Source organism: Triticum dicoccoides, chromosome 2B (assembly GCF_002162155.2).
Source record: "Triticum dicoccoides isolate Atlit2015 ecotype Zavitan chromosome 2B, WEW_v2.0, whole genome shotgun sequence".
Classification (NCBI taxonomy): Eukaryota; Viridiplantae; Streptophyta; class Magnoliopsida; order Poales; family Poaceae; genus Triticum; species Triticum dicoccoides.
The window spans coordinates 404836642-404853821 of NC_041383.1; the positions used below are offsets into that span (position 1 = coordinate 404836642).

A 17180-nucleotide genomic window follows, 5' to 3' on the forward strand; every position below is an offset into this window, starting at 1 on the left:
CAAAAAGTTTTGTAGCGTCTGGACTCCGTTTGATACTGATTTCATGGAAAACCAAAAACAAGTAGAGAACACCAACTAACACTTGGCACTTGGTTAATAGGTTAGTCCCCAAAATGATATAAATCACCACAGAAAGGAATATAAAACATCCAAGATTGATATTATAATAGCATGAGAAAATAAAAAATTATAGATACGTTGGAGACGTATCACGCAGCAATGCCACCGTCGGAGCAGACGCTGGAGGAGTTGGCACGGCTGGCGGGGGAGACCGCCTTCCCGTGGGCTGGGCGCCTCTAGCCTTCGCCGACCTCATCGACGACGACGACAACGACGACATGACCTAGGGTAGCGTGCGGTCACGGTTTCAGTTTTTTTAATGTTTAAGTGGACTTTGGCCGGCGGTTGACTGACCGTTTAATGTTTAGTTATGTTTATTAATGCGTCAGCCACCCGTTGGGGGGTGCAGCCGACCCAAACTAAAAAGCGAACAATCCCGTCCGTTTGGCCGACCCAAACACACCGTTTTTGTTCGTTTAGAGTGACATACGTGCTAAGTGATCCAAACAATTAAAAGAAACATCGCAAAACCCACGACAAGAAAGCTTTTGAATTGCGAATCAAACTGTGGTTGAGTTGGTTAAGTGGACAGTGGTATCCCCAACCCACCAGGGTTCAAATCCTGGTGCTCGTATTATTCCTGGATTTATTTCAGGATTTCCGGCGATGCGCTTTCAGTGGGAGGAGACGTTCCCGTCAACGACGAGGCGCCTACGGTGACTTCGTAAATCTCAAGATGATATGCCGGCTCAGTCTCTCGGAGATGCTCATAGGGGTAGGGTGTGCGTGTGTGCGTTCATAGGGATGAGTGTATGCGCGTGTTTATGAGCGCTTGTGTCTGTACTGATGCTCAAAAAAAAAAGAAAGCTTTTGAATTTGTTTGGGCCCACCCAACCCAATCCAACCCATCAAAACATTTCTTTACTGTGCCTACCACCCCACCACATCTATGTTACTGCCGTCGTGACTTCAATGGCTGGCTGCTTCTATCCTTCCCCCACAAGATTGGTCGTCGGAGCCCTCTCTCCGGTCCGGCCACCCCACCGTAACTTCCTAATTTGCAGCACCGCCCAACTACTAAACGCTTAGCTAAGCAACTGCACAAAATCCCCTTTCCGTCCGAGTAAGCGACGCGCCCTCCAAGTCCTTGCTCGCTGGGAAGCCTCTCCCGTTCGAAATCGATCTAGGGTTTCGCCCGCCTGCCCGCCGGCCATGGACCTTCCGGCCGGCGCCGGCGACGGCGACGGGAGGGAGCCTGGGAGGGCCGGCTTCGAGCGCGCCTGCCGCCTGCCCAATACCGTCCACTCCGAGATCGCCGCCGCTCTGCCGCTCCCCACCCTCCCCGCTACGCTCGGCACGGACCTCCACGACCACGACGAGCCCCTCGCCGAGCCAGACCGCCCCGACATGATCATGCAGGCGGCTGCCATCGCCCGCATACTCGCCAGCACCGACATCTCCCACCTGTTAGTCACCCTTCCCTCCCTCCCCTTCCCTTCTCGCTCGCTGCTCCCGCCGGGAATTTCGCCCCACTGAGTTCCATTTTCATGTAAACAACGCAGGGGCTTCACGGAAGCCGATCACGTCGCGGTGGATCCCAGCGAGTGCTCCTTGCTCTGGAGGGAGGTGCTCAAGCACAACCCCGACGCCTTCAAGTTCAAGCCCCGCACTCCCCAACCTCTTCCTTCGCAAGGTAAACGCAGCCTTCCTTAGGCCGCTCCGGCTAGCTAGCTACCCATGTAACACAATGCTCGTTATGTTTCCGCACATTGAAATGGACAGGGTACCTGTCTGGACTCTTCAGGTTACTAGCTTCTGTGGTTGACTTGATAGCTACTGTACTAGCTTACCAGCTTCAACTCTCGAACTCCTGTATGAACTGTGCTTCGATATCACTTTACTTGGACTGGACTTATATGCTGCTGTATCTCTATCATGCTGCCCGAGCGCTGGTGTGAGTTTTCATGGTAGGTAGCATGGTGGTTGCTCGTGTTGGAGTTGCTGCTCTGGTAGATGTCAAATTTCTTTGAGCAAGCTCAGTTTCGTGCCATGGAATTTGGTTGGAAAAAATAACTGCTATGCCACGCCATTCCACTATTTGGTAAACCTAGTGTGGTGTATCATTTTGTTTTTCGTATGTAATGTAGCTAAGCAGAGCAGAATTTAGTGGCTTTCGAGTCCATACTGAACAGAATTTAGTCAGAAGCCATTTCGTGTAACGCTAGGAGTTGAAATATGTCAGTGGTTCCTTGTCGGGGACAGGGTTTCCGAATGTCACAGTGCTGAGCCTCTGTTTAGCCCCTTGATGATGTATGGTCGTTAATAAGGTGATGCAGTACAGAATTTGCTGCTTCCTCATCTTTCTTACTTATAGTTCCATGAATTAACTGGCACGGTAGACAGCGCTTTGACCTAATATTGCCCGAACATTTTTGAGTGTGGACTATGGTGTCTGATTTGCAGGGCTTGGTGAAATAGTATCCAGTGATCCATATTATTTTGGCAGTGGCCCATATAATATAAATAGTTCTCTTCACGATAAATCAAGCCACTCAAGTCCTAGCTTAAAGTATTAGTGGTAGTTCCACCACTCCACTGTTGCACTTAGCCGCCTTGACACGCTCATGTGTTGGCATTGCTCACTTATTCATTATGCAGTGGGTTTCCTTCCCGGAACAGAACTAATTCAAAGGCTTTCCTGTTCATTTATGTAACTTAGTGCATATGCAGGTAAGTTTTATTGTTTAAAACCTTTATTTTTTGTTATTTTGATGCATATATGACCTATACCTAGCACTACTGCTATAAAATATGTCTGTTTCTTTCTAACAGTTTTTGAACCGTATAGAAGGCAACATGCTGGAATTCTGGAAATATACACCGACAAGTGGAATGAACACTAATTTAAGCTATATTTTAACTACACACACACACACACACACACATATATAGTAATGCTATTCATCACCCAGGGCGTTGAATAAGTTTTTCTACACCCAAGGTTTACTTACGTCATTACATTTTGTATACGAATAATTACGTTCATATTGATTAACTACACAAAAATTGGTATAAGAAAGTAAGATATGAGTCATAAAACCACAAAATTTACATTTATATGTATATTTTATACTATATTTTACATTCGTAATTTTACGTCACGTAAAATATCCTTTTCGACCGGCATACATTTTCTTACCTTCACTTTTCACTTCCGACGTAAGACAAAATTTACAGGACGTAAAAAGGTTATTCTTCATCCTGGGTGATGCATAGTCTGACTATATATGTTTCAATTAATGGTTGGCATTAGCTGGTACCTAGCTCTTTGGACTTGTTTAAACGATGTCTTTTGATGGCTTGGATAGTAACTGAAGTCCCAGATTAGGCCTCAGTAGACTAATGGTAGCACAAGTGGAGAGATCAAATTTTGCCCAACCATTTGATGCCCGCTTTACTCTTGCCTTCCTCAAACATTTATGCACAAACATCACACTTCACGGCTTCTGTCATCTGACCACGGCAGCACCACACAGCTCCATGCTCCATTCTATGTTGGCTCCATTTCTACCCTCTCTCTTTGTGCAGAAGCTCTGGCCAGTGGCCATCACCAGTTTTCGACTAATTATCGTCTCCTTTTTAGCGAGTTTTTCCAGTTGTTGGCCGGGCGTTAGTCACCTATCTTTCATAGATACTTAGGTCGCGGCAACTTGTTAAAACTATGGTTATTAATTCAGGCTCTATGAAGCTTTTGATAGATAATAGTGTTAAGGAGTATTAGTATTGGTCTAGGAGTTCGTATTAGTCTACTTTTCACCCCAAGTACACATATATATGCCCCGCGCAATAGAGGTAAGTTGCATCCATAACAAAGGCACAAAAGGAGCGGCCTTATTTTCTAGATTAATATGGTAACGTTGCAGTCACTCTTTTAAATCTATTTCAGCATGTTTGTTTGCTGCTCAAAATGGGAATGCAGCATCAGTATTTTGGCCTGCTATGTCAACGTCCTGTCAATGGGGATCCCAAATAGTTGACCATTTGCAAATAGAGTTACAGCCTTGAGTTATAATCAAGTAGCATGACCAAACAGGCCTTTACCGGCTTAATGTGCCATTTATGGTTTATTTATCATATCCTCAGAACAATTCTAGTCCTTCTATTACTGTACCAGCAGATACAAAAATATTATACCGAGAATCATCTAGATTCTAAAGTTCCTACTTTGCCTTGTGAGCGTTTGCTGCAGTGTGTCGGATAAATGTTTAAGCATGGCCAATTCCACGTGGCAACAGCAGGATGTCTATATGGAGCCAATTCGTTATAGGCTAGTAGGTTTTCAATGGAAATGTTTATACATATGCACTAAAAATATTTTATGCTCCAGCTACTTACCTTATATTTCAGCAGTCCTCCTGAACCTTAGCGCAGCGGTAAAGCTGTTGCCTTGTGACCATGAGGTCACAGGTTCAAGTCCTGGAAACAGCCTCTTGCAGAAATGTAGGGAAAGGCTGCATACAAAAGACCCGAAGTGGTTGGACCCTTCCCTGGACCCTGCGCCAGCGGGAGCTAAGTACACCGGGCTGCCCTTTTTAGTCCTCCTGGGTGATCCTTGTCTTCAGGAAACACACAAATAATATAATCTACCTACTATACTCAGATCACCGAGTTTGTAGAAAAGAAAAAAGAAAGCTAATTAATAATTATTATCCAGAGTTGAACCCGAGAATTACGTTGGTGGTAATGAGCTAGATTGTGGCTCCTGACCAGGGTTCGATTCCCGAGCAGTTGGGGTGAAGAAGCTCTTTCTAAAGTAAATGGTCGATTCTTTTTGGAAATTTGCTTTCTGTTAATAACATCGATGGTACATGGCTCTATAGAAGTTGATAGATTGGATGGTGTGCTATTGCTGTAAGTTATTTTTGGGCACTTCTATGTGAACTGTTCCTGGTGTATCGCATGTGAACTGTGAAGTAGAAAATTTCAAGTTCCCTCCATTTTGTCTCTTCTTATACTGGCAATATTATAGGAGTACTAATTTGCTAGTTTGGCCCTCAATATTGTCATGTCAACTTAAAAACATTTTTAGCGCAATGCTAATGTATATACTCTGCTTATTCTACCCCGGTGCAACTTCTGTTGAACCTAACATTCAAGCCCACAATTTGTTGTCCTAACAAAATAATGTAGCTTACATATGAATTTTTAATGCGTTGCATATTATTTCTATATTAAGCTTTCTTGTCTCACTATGTAATTCCGTCTTACGTTGGTCAAGTTTTTCAGGTCTGCTTGATGGTCAGGAATATCATAATCGAGAACGCGAGAAGCAATTCGAGGATCTTGCACCTAATCTGACTAAAGCACGGAAGGATCATGCATTTCCTCCAGATGACACCAGCTCACACCGAGAGGATCTTCATGTATGTTAGATACCAATGGTTTTGCGTCTTACCAATGTTCAGTTCCTTGTGACCACTTTGTCTTTGTGCTAACATGCTTTCTGTTGCAGAATGAACTCTCACCAGATTCAGTTGCTTCAAGGAAACCGAAAGTGAGGAAGAAAGATAACTCTGCTTCAAGTTCTGGCCCCAGCATTCCTAGTAGTCAAGGTTTATCTTTTTTAATTCATGTATGTCCCATCTTCCTCTTGTTTTACTTCAAACATTCAGCTAATTTGAGTTTGGATTATGTATTCTAGAAGTCATTGCCAACTTCCGTGAGCTGGTGGAGGACTTCTGTGGAAAAGCAGAAATCCCTGATAATGCAGATGGTGATGATTGGCTATCAATTGCACTGAATGATGTGAAGGTTCTTGTAAATGAAATTACATATGTTCGATCAAAGGGGATGTTGCATGAGATTCCCATGGATACGCTTACTTGTCTCTTACATGTGATAGACCGGCAGATCCGGTGTTCTCAAGGATTGTCAATAGACGTGAAAGAAAATGTGAGCTATTCACTATAGCCCTTCCCTCCGTATTCTTTGAATAAAAGATGCTGCATATTGTAGTCTGACTAGTGCTTGGGTGACTTCAGCCTGATGCTGCAGATGCTGAACACTCAGTCTTCTCTGCTTTGGAGTCCATTCATGCGGCGTTAGCAATCATGACCAACCCTGATATGCCAAAGCAGCTGTATCGAGAAGAGGTTCACACATTCTGAATTCCTTCCTATCTTGTTATGAATCATATTGTTGAGGTTTCTGACTATAAGAACTTTGGTTGAATCAGCTTATTGAGCGAATTATTGATTTCTCAAGACATCAGATAATGGATTGTATGGCTGCAAGTAACCCAACCTTCCGAGCTCTTTACAAGCCAGCTGGAAACGTCACTAATGATGGTAGTTGTTATACCATCTTTTGAACATTGAAAAATACACAATTCTACATTTACTTGTGGAGTTCTGCAAGTACTATCGTTGGCTTTTCATGGTTCTGCACTCACATTTCTCTAAGTTGGATATATACATCCATGTTCTTGGGGACTCGGGGCATATATCGTACCTTGTCATTTCCTTCAAAACAAGATTGTTTAATTTTGGCGAAAATTCATTATCCCTGCTTACGTATATGTACTAATTTAGTGCTTCATGGTGACCATTTGGTGGTTACTGAACTTATATATATATTTTTAATTTAGAAAATGGAAGCCTGCCATGATTAAATTATGTGTTCACACCACGGATTAACATTTAATACCTGCATGTACTAATTTAGTGCTTTAGTTGTGGTGACCATTTGGTGGTTACTAAACTTATATGTCATGATTAAATTATGTGTGTACATCACAGATTATAGCATTTAATAAATTCTCTTTTGGTCAAATCTAGGAGATGAAGATGAAGACGACATGGAAAATGGACCAGCTAGCAAAAAGAGGCGCACTGCTTCTAATTTAAGTGCGAGGAAATCTTCTGCAAACAAGTATGTGATTAATCTATGCTTGATTTTTCCCTTCTCTAGTTTTTTATGAAGTGTTTGTGGGGAACTAATACAGTTCAGTTGTCCTTTTCTTTGTCAGAGTTTCTGCTTCTATATATTCTGCTGTGCAGAAACTATGCTTGATATTGGGCTTTCTTAAAGAACTCCTCAAAACGGTGCGCTTATCAGATAGTTGTATCCTGCAGTTAGCAAAAACCTGCTTTACTACATTCTTGGTGGACAATATGCAGCTTTTACAATTGAAGGCGATCAGTGTTATTTGCATGGTAGCTCTTTGCTTATTGACTCACAATTTCCCACCCTTTCAGTTGTCCAAATAATTTCCTTTCTTACCTTTCAACTCTTGCACAGGTTTTTTCATCATACACACAACACAGGAGTTACTTGGTTGATGAAACACTTAATCTTGTCCGCAAGTTACAGTTCTCAAAAAATGCTATTAGAACTTACCATCTAGCTGACGAAGAACAAAAGCAAATCCAGATGATAACAGCCCTCCTAGTTCACTTGGTTCAGTTCAGTGCAAATGTTCCTGATAGCTTAAAGGGAACAGTAAATTGGAGCACTATCATTGATGCCTCAGTCGATGCTAATTATCCAATTAACTGCCATGAAGCAGCAACGGAGGCTTGTTGCCTTTTCTGGACCAATGTGCTTCAACGTTTCACTGCTGCTAAATCTCAAGATGTGTCAGAAGCCAAAGGGATTATAGAAAATCTTGTTCAGGACTTGCTAACAGTACTAAACTTGCCCGAGTATCCAGCTGCTGCCCCTATACTTGAGGTAAACTGTGCACTGACAGTGCTATTGTTGAGACAGTAAATGTCGTTTATGGGCTGCTTTAGCATTAATGCATTTTTGTAATCAAAACTCACAATTGGAATATTCTAGTTCAAGTAGTCAATTTCATAATGCCTACAAGTACTATTCTTATGTATAGGTTCTCTGTGTGTTGCTGCTTCAAAATGCTGGATTGAAATCAAAGGACACTTCTGCTCGCTGCTTTGCTATTGATCTTCTTGGTGGTATTGCATCAAGATTGAAGCGTGATTCTGTCATCTGTAGCAAGGAGAAGCTTTGGATACTGCAAGAGCTCACTGATGCAGAGAATGATAGCTCAAAAATCTTGAAAAATAAATGTTGTGTTTGCCTTGGTGGAAGAGGTATAAATATGGCATGTGATGTATGTGGGAGATGTTTCCATTCAGATTGTATGGGGGCTGGCAGTCAGGAAAACTTACAGCGTGATTCTGTTTGCCCCTTATGCTTTTGCAAGCAACAGCTCAGTGTGCTACAGTCATACTATGAGCTAGAAAATAAAGAAAAGGGCAAAAGAGCATCTACCGCACATAAGAAAAAAACTGCTATACCTGATGAGGTGACAGCAGTGGATACTGTTCAACAAATACTTTTGAATTATCTCCAGGAAGCTGGGCCACAAGATGATGGGAACCTGTTTTCTAGATGGTATGTAGTGTGATACCTTTGTTTTTGTTGTCCAAATGTTACTGCAAATTGATTCCCATTTTGTATGCAGGTTCTATCTCTGCATGTGGTACAAAGAAGACATATCTTCTCAGGAGAAGATTATCTACTATCTTGCCAGATTGAAATCTAAGGAGATTCTGCGAGATTCTGGAAGTGGCTTGGCATTATCCAGAGACTGGGCTAAGAAAATTTGCTTGGCACTTGGCCAGAAGAACTCGTTCTCTCGGGGTTTTGACAAAATTCTTTCCCTCCTTTTGGTATGTATTGCTTCTCGATGTTTGATTTTAGTTAGATGTTGCGGCATTAATACCCAATGTTTTATCAGGCTAGCTTGAGAGAAAATTCTCCTGTGATAAGAGCAAAGGCCTTAAGAGCGGTGAGTATACGCAAACTTTTAAAACTATATATGATGTACATCATTTTCATTTGGACATTAGACATCACTAGTTAGCCTTAATTCTGTGTAGGTCAGCAGTATAGTTGAAGCTGATCCTGAGGTATTGGGTGACAAACGTGTCCAATCTGCTGTTGAAGGAAGGTTTTGTGATTCAGCTATTTCTGTTCGTGAAGCTGCACTTGAGCTTGTTGGAAGACATATTGCTTCACACCCTGATGTGGGTCTTAAGGTTGGTGGACTTATGAAGTTATGAGTTATGACATGTTCTTGAGTGCTGTTATTGCCTTTCTGCAACTAACCTTTTATCTTTCCATTAACAGTATATTGAAAAAGTCGCTGAACGGATAAAGGACACTGGAGTAAGTGTTCGCAAACGTGCGATCAAAATTATCCGTGATCTTTGTGCTTCAAATCCGAATGCGGATACAAGTCATGCCTTTGTGGAGATTATTTCGCGTGTTAATGACGAGGAATCAAGTGTACAGGTAAGTTTATGTACGAAACCATTGACTGGTGCTCCTGAGTCATGGCAGCACGTTATGATACCAGAGTTGATATTGTACTATGGATGTTCCGTTTATTGTTGTTTTCATACTTCAGTGAGCAGATAGCTAGTCCCTCTTACATGTGAAATTTGCATGAGCAGATAGCTAGTCCCTCTTACATGTGAAATTTCCTTACATTTGCAAAATCGAAATCATCCTCACCAGGAAAATTGTATATTTATTACATAAAGTAAATGACTGGAATTCTTTACACATGAAATCTCTCTTGCAAAATGTCTTTTATTGTGTCCTTAACAATGATGTCTTTAAAAGTAAATCTGATATTAGGGGTTAAGCATGTGACACAAAAAGTGCTATGCAACATCTTTGAACCTGCAAGCTTTGAGTTCCTTTTCACTGTCCATGTTAGTTAATGTTGAACATAGATATCTTCATTTTTTCTCTGTAGGATCTTGTATGCAAAACATTTTATGAGCTGTGGTTCGATGAACCATCTGGGAGTCATAAACACTTGGTTGCTGATGGTAGTTCAGTTCCTATGGAGATCGCAACAAAGACAGAGCAAATTGTTGACATGTTGAGAAAGATGCCCAATCATCAACCCCTTATTACCATTATAAAACGCAGTTTGACTCTCGAGTTCCTCCCGCAGTCAAGTAAGGCTGCAGGCATTAACTCATCCATGATGACATCGCTCCGGAAACGATGTGAATTGATATGCAGGCGCTTATTGGAAAGGATATTGCAGGTAGTTGTTTGACAAATTTTTTGCACTAGCTAGATCTTGCATAATTGAGTTTGATTCTTAATCATGTTTGTTGTCAAGGTTGAGGAGGGAGCTGATAATGAGACCAAAATCCACACGCTTCCTTATGTTCTTGTCTTGCAAGCATTTTGTATCGTGGATCCCACCCTCTGCACTCCAGTTACCGATCCCTCTCAGTTTGTTGTGACACTTCAACCGTATCTTAAGAATAAGGTGAGCATGGCTTTCCTTCTCTTGAACTATGTGCCGTCTCCTGTAAAAGTAATTTGTGCTTATTACATGAACTTATAGCAAATTTCAGGTAGCATTAAGAAAAAAAAGTTGAGGTTTCTGGCTATGTTTGTCATGTCCTCACAAAGGAGTGCTGAGTGGTGACATCTGAAGTGGGATACGTTTTTGTTAGAAAGATGGGGTTATACATTATAGACTGAGATGCTGAAAATTAGATGGAGAAAGAACAATTCGTTGTTTTTGCTTAATACCACTGGTAGCTTATGTCTCTTCTTTTATGGATGTTAGCCTAGCAATTTATCTCTAATACGAAGGGAGCAATCTAATCTAAACTACTGGCTAACTTATAGATGATGAAATATCACAACCGAACTATTCTTATTCCAGTCTGTTGCAGCCCTCTTATGTCACTTGCATGGGGTTCAGGCGTGCACATGACCATGAGGTTTTATGATTTTTGACTGTTGGATCTGAAAGCCATCGATATTTCTTACCATAGCTTTGGACCTGAAAGCCATGTTACCAGTTTAACAACTGCAGCTCATTTTTTTTTTTGCCAAAATTGGCCAAAACAGGGGCAACCAAAACATTGCTAGTCAATCTTTTGTTGGGGTTGCCTTGGGCTCAAATGAAACACACCCTATATTTTAGCTCCTCACATGCTATTGTGATGCATGGGTTATTCCTGCCTGTTCTTTCTGATGGCCAGGGTTCACCCATGCTCTGTTGCTGCACAAATGCACATGCCTTCCGAATTGTATTTTTGTTTCACGTTCCCCTACTAGTTGTGCTGCAGACATGAGCAGTAGTCAGTAGAGCATAAATGTCTATATTGGCAAGTTGTAATGTCACGTGTAACAGCCTAATAGGTACACAACTTTACTGAAAATGGTAGAGCCTTGGTTTTGATTATGCTTCTTAAAAATGATATTGTTGTTCATGTGAGCAAGTAATAATTTATGCATTGTGAGTTTGAATGTCTTTTTCTACTAGAAACAAGAAGATTCCCAAGTTTTTCCTTTCAATTTCTTACCGCGATGAATTCCGAGATATATCTTTTGTGGAAGTGAATGTAAAGGGCTATGCGAATACATTACAGTCTGCCTCTTCTGTATCTGCAGGTCGACAGTAAATCAACTGCCCAGTTACTTGAAAGTATAATTTTTGTGATTGATGCTGTTATCCCACTCATACGGAAGCCACCACAAACTGTGGTTGAGGAACTCGAGCAGGACCTGAAGCAGATGATAATTCGCCACTCTTTTTTGACTGTTGTACATGCCTGTATCAAGTAATTTTATTCATTCCATTGCTTTTAGTTTTTTTATCATGATCTTTGACAGTGTCTACCTTACATTGTTTCATCTTGCAACTGCCACATCATTACTCCAAAAATTCATCATTTTTAAAATCTAAATAGGACAGATATGGACTGGTACCATACTTATCCTGGCAAAACCATATCCGATACCCATTTACTAAAAAATTGGGTTATACTCCCTCCGTTTCTAAATATAAGTCTTTTTAGACATTTCAAATGGACTACAACATACAGATGTATGTAGACATATTTTAGAGTATAGATTCACTCATTTTGCTCCGTATGTAGTCACTTGTTGGATTGTCTAAAAAGACTTATATTTGGGAATGGAGGGAGTAGTTTTTATAGCCATGGAAAATCAGATATGATGTTTAGCTAAATTTGTATGAATATATAAAAAGCGAATAAAGACGCAGATCTGACTGTCGTAAATATCGCAAAGTTCAAATAAATTTTTATGGGCGTGGCTCTGGGCCCTACAGCCTGGCAGTAGCTGTAAAATGGCGATTGGATTAGTTAGTAGGAAACTAGGAACAAATCAAATGACGTTAGAATTCTATCCGGTCGGAAAGATATTTTCTTGGTTATCAATTTAAAGACAGGGATAAGCTTTGTTAGGAAATTACAGATAGAGGTTTGGGTCTTGCGGAGCAAGTCAGTTGTCCTATATATAGTTCTTTGATCAAGCAATGACAATTTAGAAGTTAAGCCTCAGAGCCTGTCTTCCATGGCAAGTCAGTGTTCAGACTCTTAACCTACTCAAGTTACACTGTTGCGAATCAACAAAGGTTAATAACATTTACTTATCTCCCTTGTCATGGTTAAGCACTCACAAAATGCTGTAGTCTGTACCTTTTTCAAGTATGAATAGTTACACATAATATCTAGAAGTGAAGTAATCCATACCTTTTCCATGCATGCATCATCACAGTCTGCATCTTGGTTATTATCTAATGAAAATCTCACATTAGATGCAATACTGCAAATCTCATTTAATTCTTGCATGAATAGTTGAGCTTGCTTGCTTTTCTGTGGATCATGTTTACTTATCTCTATTGCTCATTTTCATGAACAGGTGTCTTTCTGCCCTTAGCAATGCAGCAGGCAGAGGTCCGAGGTTGTTGGAGTACCTCGTTAACCTTTTCTACAAGCATCTGTCAGGTCCTAATTCTGATGGTCAGGTATTGTATTGATTGAGTGAACTGCAATCTGAAATGTACTATGCATGCTACTCCCTCCGTTCCGAAATATTTGTCTTTTTAGAGATTCAAATAGACTACCACATACGGATGTATGTAGACATATTTTAGAGTGTATATTCACTTATTTTGCTCCGTATGTAGTCACTTGTTGAAAACTCTAGAAAGACAAATATTTAGGGACGGAGGGAGTACATTTGAATCTTATATTGTTCTCTTCATTTACATCCTTTAATCCTTTCTAGTGCCCTGTATGTCTCAAAGTCAAAACAGATTTTACATCATAACATGTACTCCCTCCGTCCGGAAATACTTGTCATCGAAATGGATAAAAAAGGATGTATCTAGACGTATTTTAGTTCGAGATACATCATCTTTTATCCATTTTGATGACAAGTATTTTCGGACGGAGGGAGTAACATCATATAAGCTTCTCTTTATGATAATTCTACTTATTTTAATTTCCATTTTTGGTGAATTGCATAGAAATATTCTATGCAAGCATAGTTTAGGATGGGTTTGATGGAGTGGTGAAGTACTCACTTGTGCCAAGAGGTCCTAGATTCAACGCAGCCTCTCTGCATTGCACTGTGCAGGGGTAAGTAGGCTTGCCTTGTATAATCCTCCCCAGAGCCCACCTGGTGTGGGAGCTTCTAGAAATATAGTTTAGGACATTCTTTTGGAAGTAGTTTTGAGCAATTGGCATAGTTGTATGGTGTTATGTGGCAGTAATTTGATGAACATGTGATTATTGAGTACATTTGCATATGTTGCTTGCTTTTATCTACTTTCTTTTACTTGCAATATCATGTAGGTTGGTGCTTTTTTAGAATTATCATGTAGCTTAGTTATGATGAGCTGACAGTTTGCCTTGTTGAAACTCAGGTGTTGGGTCGATCATTATTCTGTCTCGGCCTGCTCCTTAGATATGGTTATAAACTGTTGGCAGCATCGGAAAACCAACTTGATTTTCCAAAGATTCTTGAATTGCTCAAGAAAAGGTATCTCCGCAAGGATGATTTCAGCTTGAAGGTTCGGGCTATGCAGGTGTGTGCGCTCAGCATTATTACACTCAATATTTGACTTGATGATACTCGTAGCTAGAAACATGCAACGACTCAAGTAACTTAACCTGTCTATTTGACTGTTGCTTTAGTTCTTTAGGGTGCTTGGATATTTTTATATGAAATTTTCCTTATTAAATGACAATTTTCATGTGTGCATGCAGGCTTTGGGATACATACTTATTGCAAAGCCTGATTTTATGCTACAGAAAGATATTTTGAATCTGATAGAGGCATCACTATCTTCTGATGTTGATTATAGGTTAAAGGTATAGACATTTTCCTGTAATGGGTTCTGCTCCGCGTAGCTTTTTCTGTATATAATTGGACCTACTTGTCCAGATTCAAGGATTGCAAAACCTTTATGAGTATCTCCGTGATGCGGAAAGCCAACTCACGGCTGACAGTACTGGCAAGCCTACTGTACCCTATGCAACTAATGGTGGGAGTGAAGTGCCTGTTGCTGCTGGAGCGGGAGACACCAACATCTGTGGTGGTATTATCCAGTTGTATTGGAATTCTATTCTTGAGAGATCCTTGGATATGAACGATCAAGTTCGCCATGCTGCACTAAAGGTGAATTAGTTCAACTGATTTCTGCACTTTCCTGCTTTTCATTTCAGAGTAGAAAACAGTGATATTTTTTTTTTGCAGATTGTTGAAATTGTTCTTCGCCAGGGTTTAGTTCATCCAATTACCTGTGTTCCACACCTTATAGCACTTGAAACTGACCCTGTGGAGGGGAACTCAAAGTTGGCTCATCATTTGCTGATGAATATGAATGAAAAGTACGATGATTCAACTTCTCATTTCTCCATTTCTTTATTGGATAAAATGATCTGACCTATTGGCGTTATTTTGCAGGTATCCTTCATTTTTTGAAAGCCGCCTAGGTGATGGCCTACAAATGTCGTTCAGATTCTTCGAGACCATAGTCAGCAACCATAACGTGGTGGCAACCAACATGAAATCAAATCCGATTGCATTTGTTAAACCTGGCATATCCAGAATATATCGTCTTATCCGTGCAAATCGAAATTCAAGAAACAAATTTGTACACTCAATAGTTCGCAAATTTATATCTGACAGCCGGAGTTACCCCACAATTGGTTTTCTTGTGTAAGTTATTTAGTTATGTGCCTGTTGATCCTCTTATTCTTAAAATTTGGTATCTGACTCTCCAAGTTGTGTGAATATTGCAGTTACTGTGTAGAAGTTCTTGCATCTCTCCCTTTCACATCTCCTGATGAGCCACTTTACTTGGTCTATGATATAAACCGAGTTATTCAAATTAGAGCCGGAGCAATCGAGGCTAATTTGAAGAATTGGACTTCCATGGATCAGCAGCAAGATGTGGTGGGTCAGCAAGATGTGGTGGATCAGCAAGATGTGGTGGGTCAGCAAGATATGGTGGGTCAGCAAGATGTGGTGGGTCAGCAAGATATGGTGGATAATGTTATGCATGAACCTGGGGGATATCCTGACCAGAATCTGGCAGATAGTCCTCAAAAGATGCTTAATAATTCATGCAGCACGTCAGATGTTGACATGGCCAAACTTCAGGTGAGCTTGATATGTTTTGGGTTGTGAGGGATTTTGGTAGAATATAATTGATGCGGAGATGGTTGCAATCCTTGCATGTTTGCATCTCATCTTCTTCAACTAAATAGGCCTTTGTTTTTTTCCGTTTCGAAAAAAAAAACTAAATAGGCCTTTGTTTTCAGGAAGATTGCCATGATGCGATAGCTCTGCAGCTCCTTCTCAAACTGAAGAGACATTTGAAAATGGTCTACAGTTTAACTGATGCTCGCTGTCAGGTGTGTGTTTTCCCTTGTTTGGAAATTAGTCCTCGGAAGACATGTTGCATGACAGATTTATTTCCAATTTCAATACAGGCATTTTCTCTGAAGGATCCACCAAAACCTGGTGAAGCAATCTCCAAGCAGAATATCCCGCTTAACATTAACAACACTAACATCAGTTTGCCGAGCTGCCTGCAGGATGTAGCGCTCGTGTACCAGGTAGCATTTCTGAAAATGTAATTGCATTGGGCCTGGGCTTGATGATCCTACAACTCTTTAACATCTGATGGGACTTGTGATGCACAGGATTTCAAGACATTGCTGCGAGAAGATTCCATGGACTATGTACTGTATACTTCTGCCACGGTCCAGAAGAAGCGTCTGACTCCAAGAAGTTCGTCGAAAGTTAGAAGGCCAGTGGCTGTTACAAGAGGACGTGGTGGTGGTCGTGGTCGTGGTGGTCGTGGCGGCGGTGATGATGATGATGACACTGATGATGATGACTGGATTGGCGGGCCGAGGGTGCTAGAGTTTGGCGCTCAGGCAGTGACTGGTGGCCGAGTAACGAGACAAAGGGTCCAAGTATGACTGGTGATTGGTGCTCTGTACATTGTAGGGAAGTTTATAGGTGACTGACACGCAGGGGACATAGGTCATCGTTTAGGGCTCATACCATCACTGATACCATCACTATTCGGTAGTGGTAGTCGAGATTCTAGTATATAGAAGCAGAAAGGGAAGGGAGATAGCTTTACCTACTTAGAGCCATTAACTTGGAGAACTCCTTTTCTTGCTGTGCCCATTTTATTATATCTTTGTATTTTTGTGCTGGGCTATTGCAAAACTTCAAACAGGTTGTGCTCCATGTTTAATTCAATGGAAAAAGATAGATAGAAAGGATCTCTTTTGCTTTCCGGTTGGTCATTGTACCAATAATGTGTATATTGTACCAATAATGTGTACTAAATCAGTAAATTTTCTAGTTTTGAACTAAATCAAACTTCTTACTCTGAACTAGCCCATAGAAAGATATATGTAACATCTACTACACACTAAGTTTTATTACATTCACCATAAACCTGAAGTATTTTTTTCTACTATATGCATATCTTTGAAGGAAGGGTGAGCTTTATGGATCAGGTAATAACGCTCATACAATCACGCTCGAGCGAGGCTGATGCGTAGGAAGGCACCGACTCGATAACCCACTAGACTCACGCTTGCATGATTGTCCTAGACTATGGGCTATGTCATGTTTTTTTTTGAGAGGTGTGTCATGGGTGTGTTTGGTTCGCGCCCACTTCAAACAGGTCCACTAAGGCCCTGCTTGGAATGCAGTTTTTCTGCCACCCTTGTAATATTTTACAACTGTATTATACTAGCCTCCAACCAAATACA

At 40.9% G+C, this 17180-nt stretch overlaps 1 protein-coding gene across 1 annotated transcript; it reads left to right on the forward strand.

The window, feature by feature from the left end:
* The first annotated feature begins 1061 nt into the window (after positions 1 to 1061).
* Positions 1062 to 16695, forward strand: LOC119363915 (sister chromatid cohesion protein SCC2-like). The gene is made up of 28 exons (XM_037629285.1): positions 1062 to 1526; positions 1623 to 1753; positions 5347 to 5483; positions 5573 to 5672; positions 5762 to 6012; positions 6102 to 6212; positions 6296 to 6407; positions 6897 to 6990; positions 7088 to 7274; positions 7360 to 7791; positions 7949 to 8475; positions 8546 to 8753; positions 8822 to 8872; positions 8964 to 9122; positions 9214 to 9378; positions 9848 to 10147; positions 10226 to 10378; positions 11518 to 11687; positions 12793 to 12898; positions 13802 to 13963; positions 14145 to 14249; positions 14323 to 14556; positions 14635 to 14768; positions 14845 to 15099; positions 15183 to 15543; positions 15705 to 15797; positions 15876 to 16001; positions 16089 to 16695. The coding sequence occupies exons 1-28, from the start codon at positions 1273 to 1275 to the stop codon at positions 16368 to 16370; spliced, it is 5400 nt and encodes a 1799-aa protein (XP_037485182.1). The 5' UTR covers positions 1062 to 1272; the 3' UTR covers positions 16371 to 16695.
* Positions 16696 to 17180: the final 485 nt, after the last annotated feature.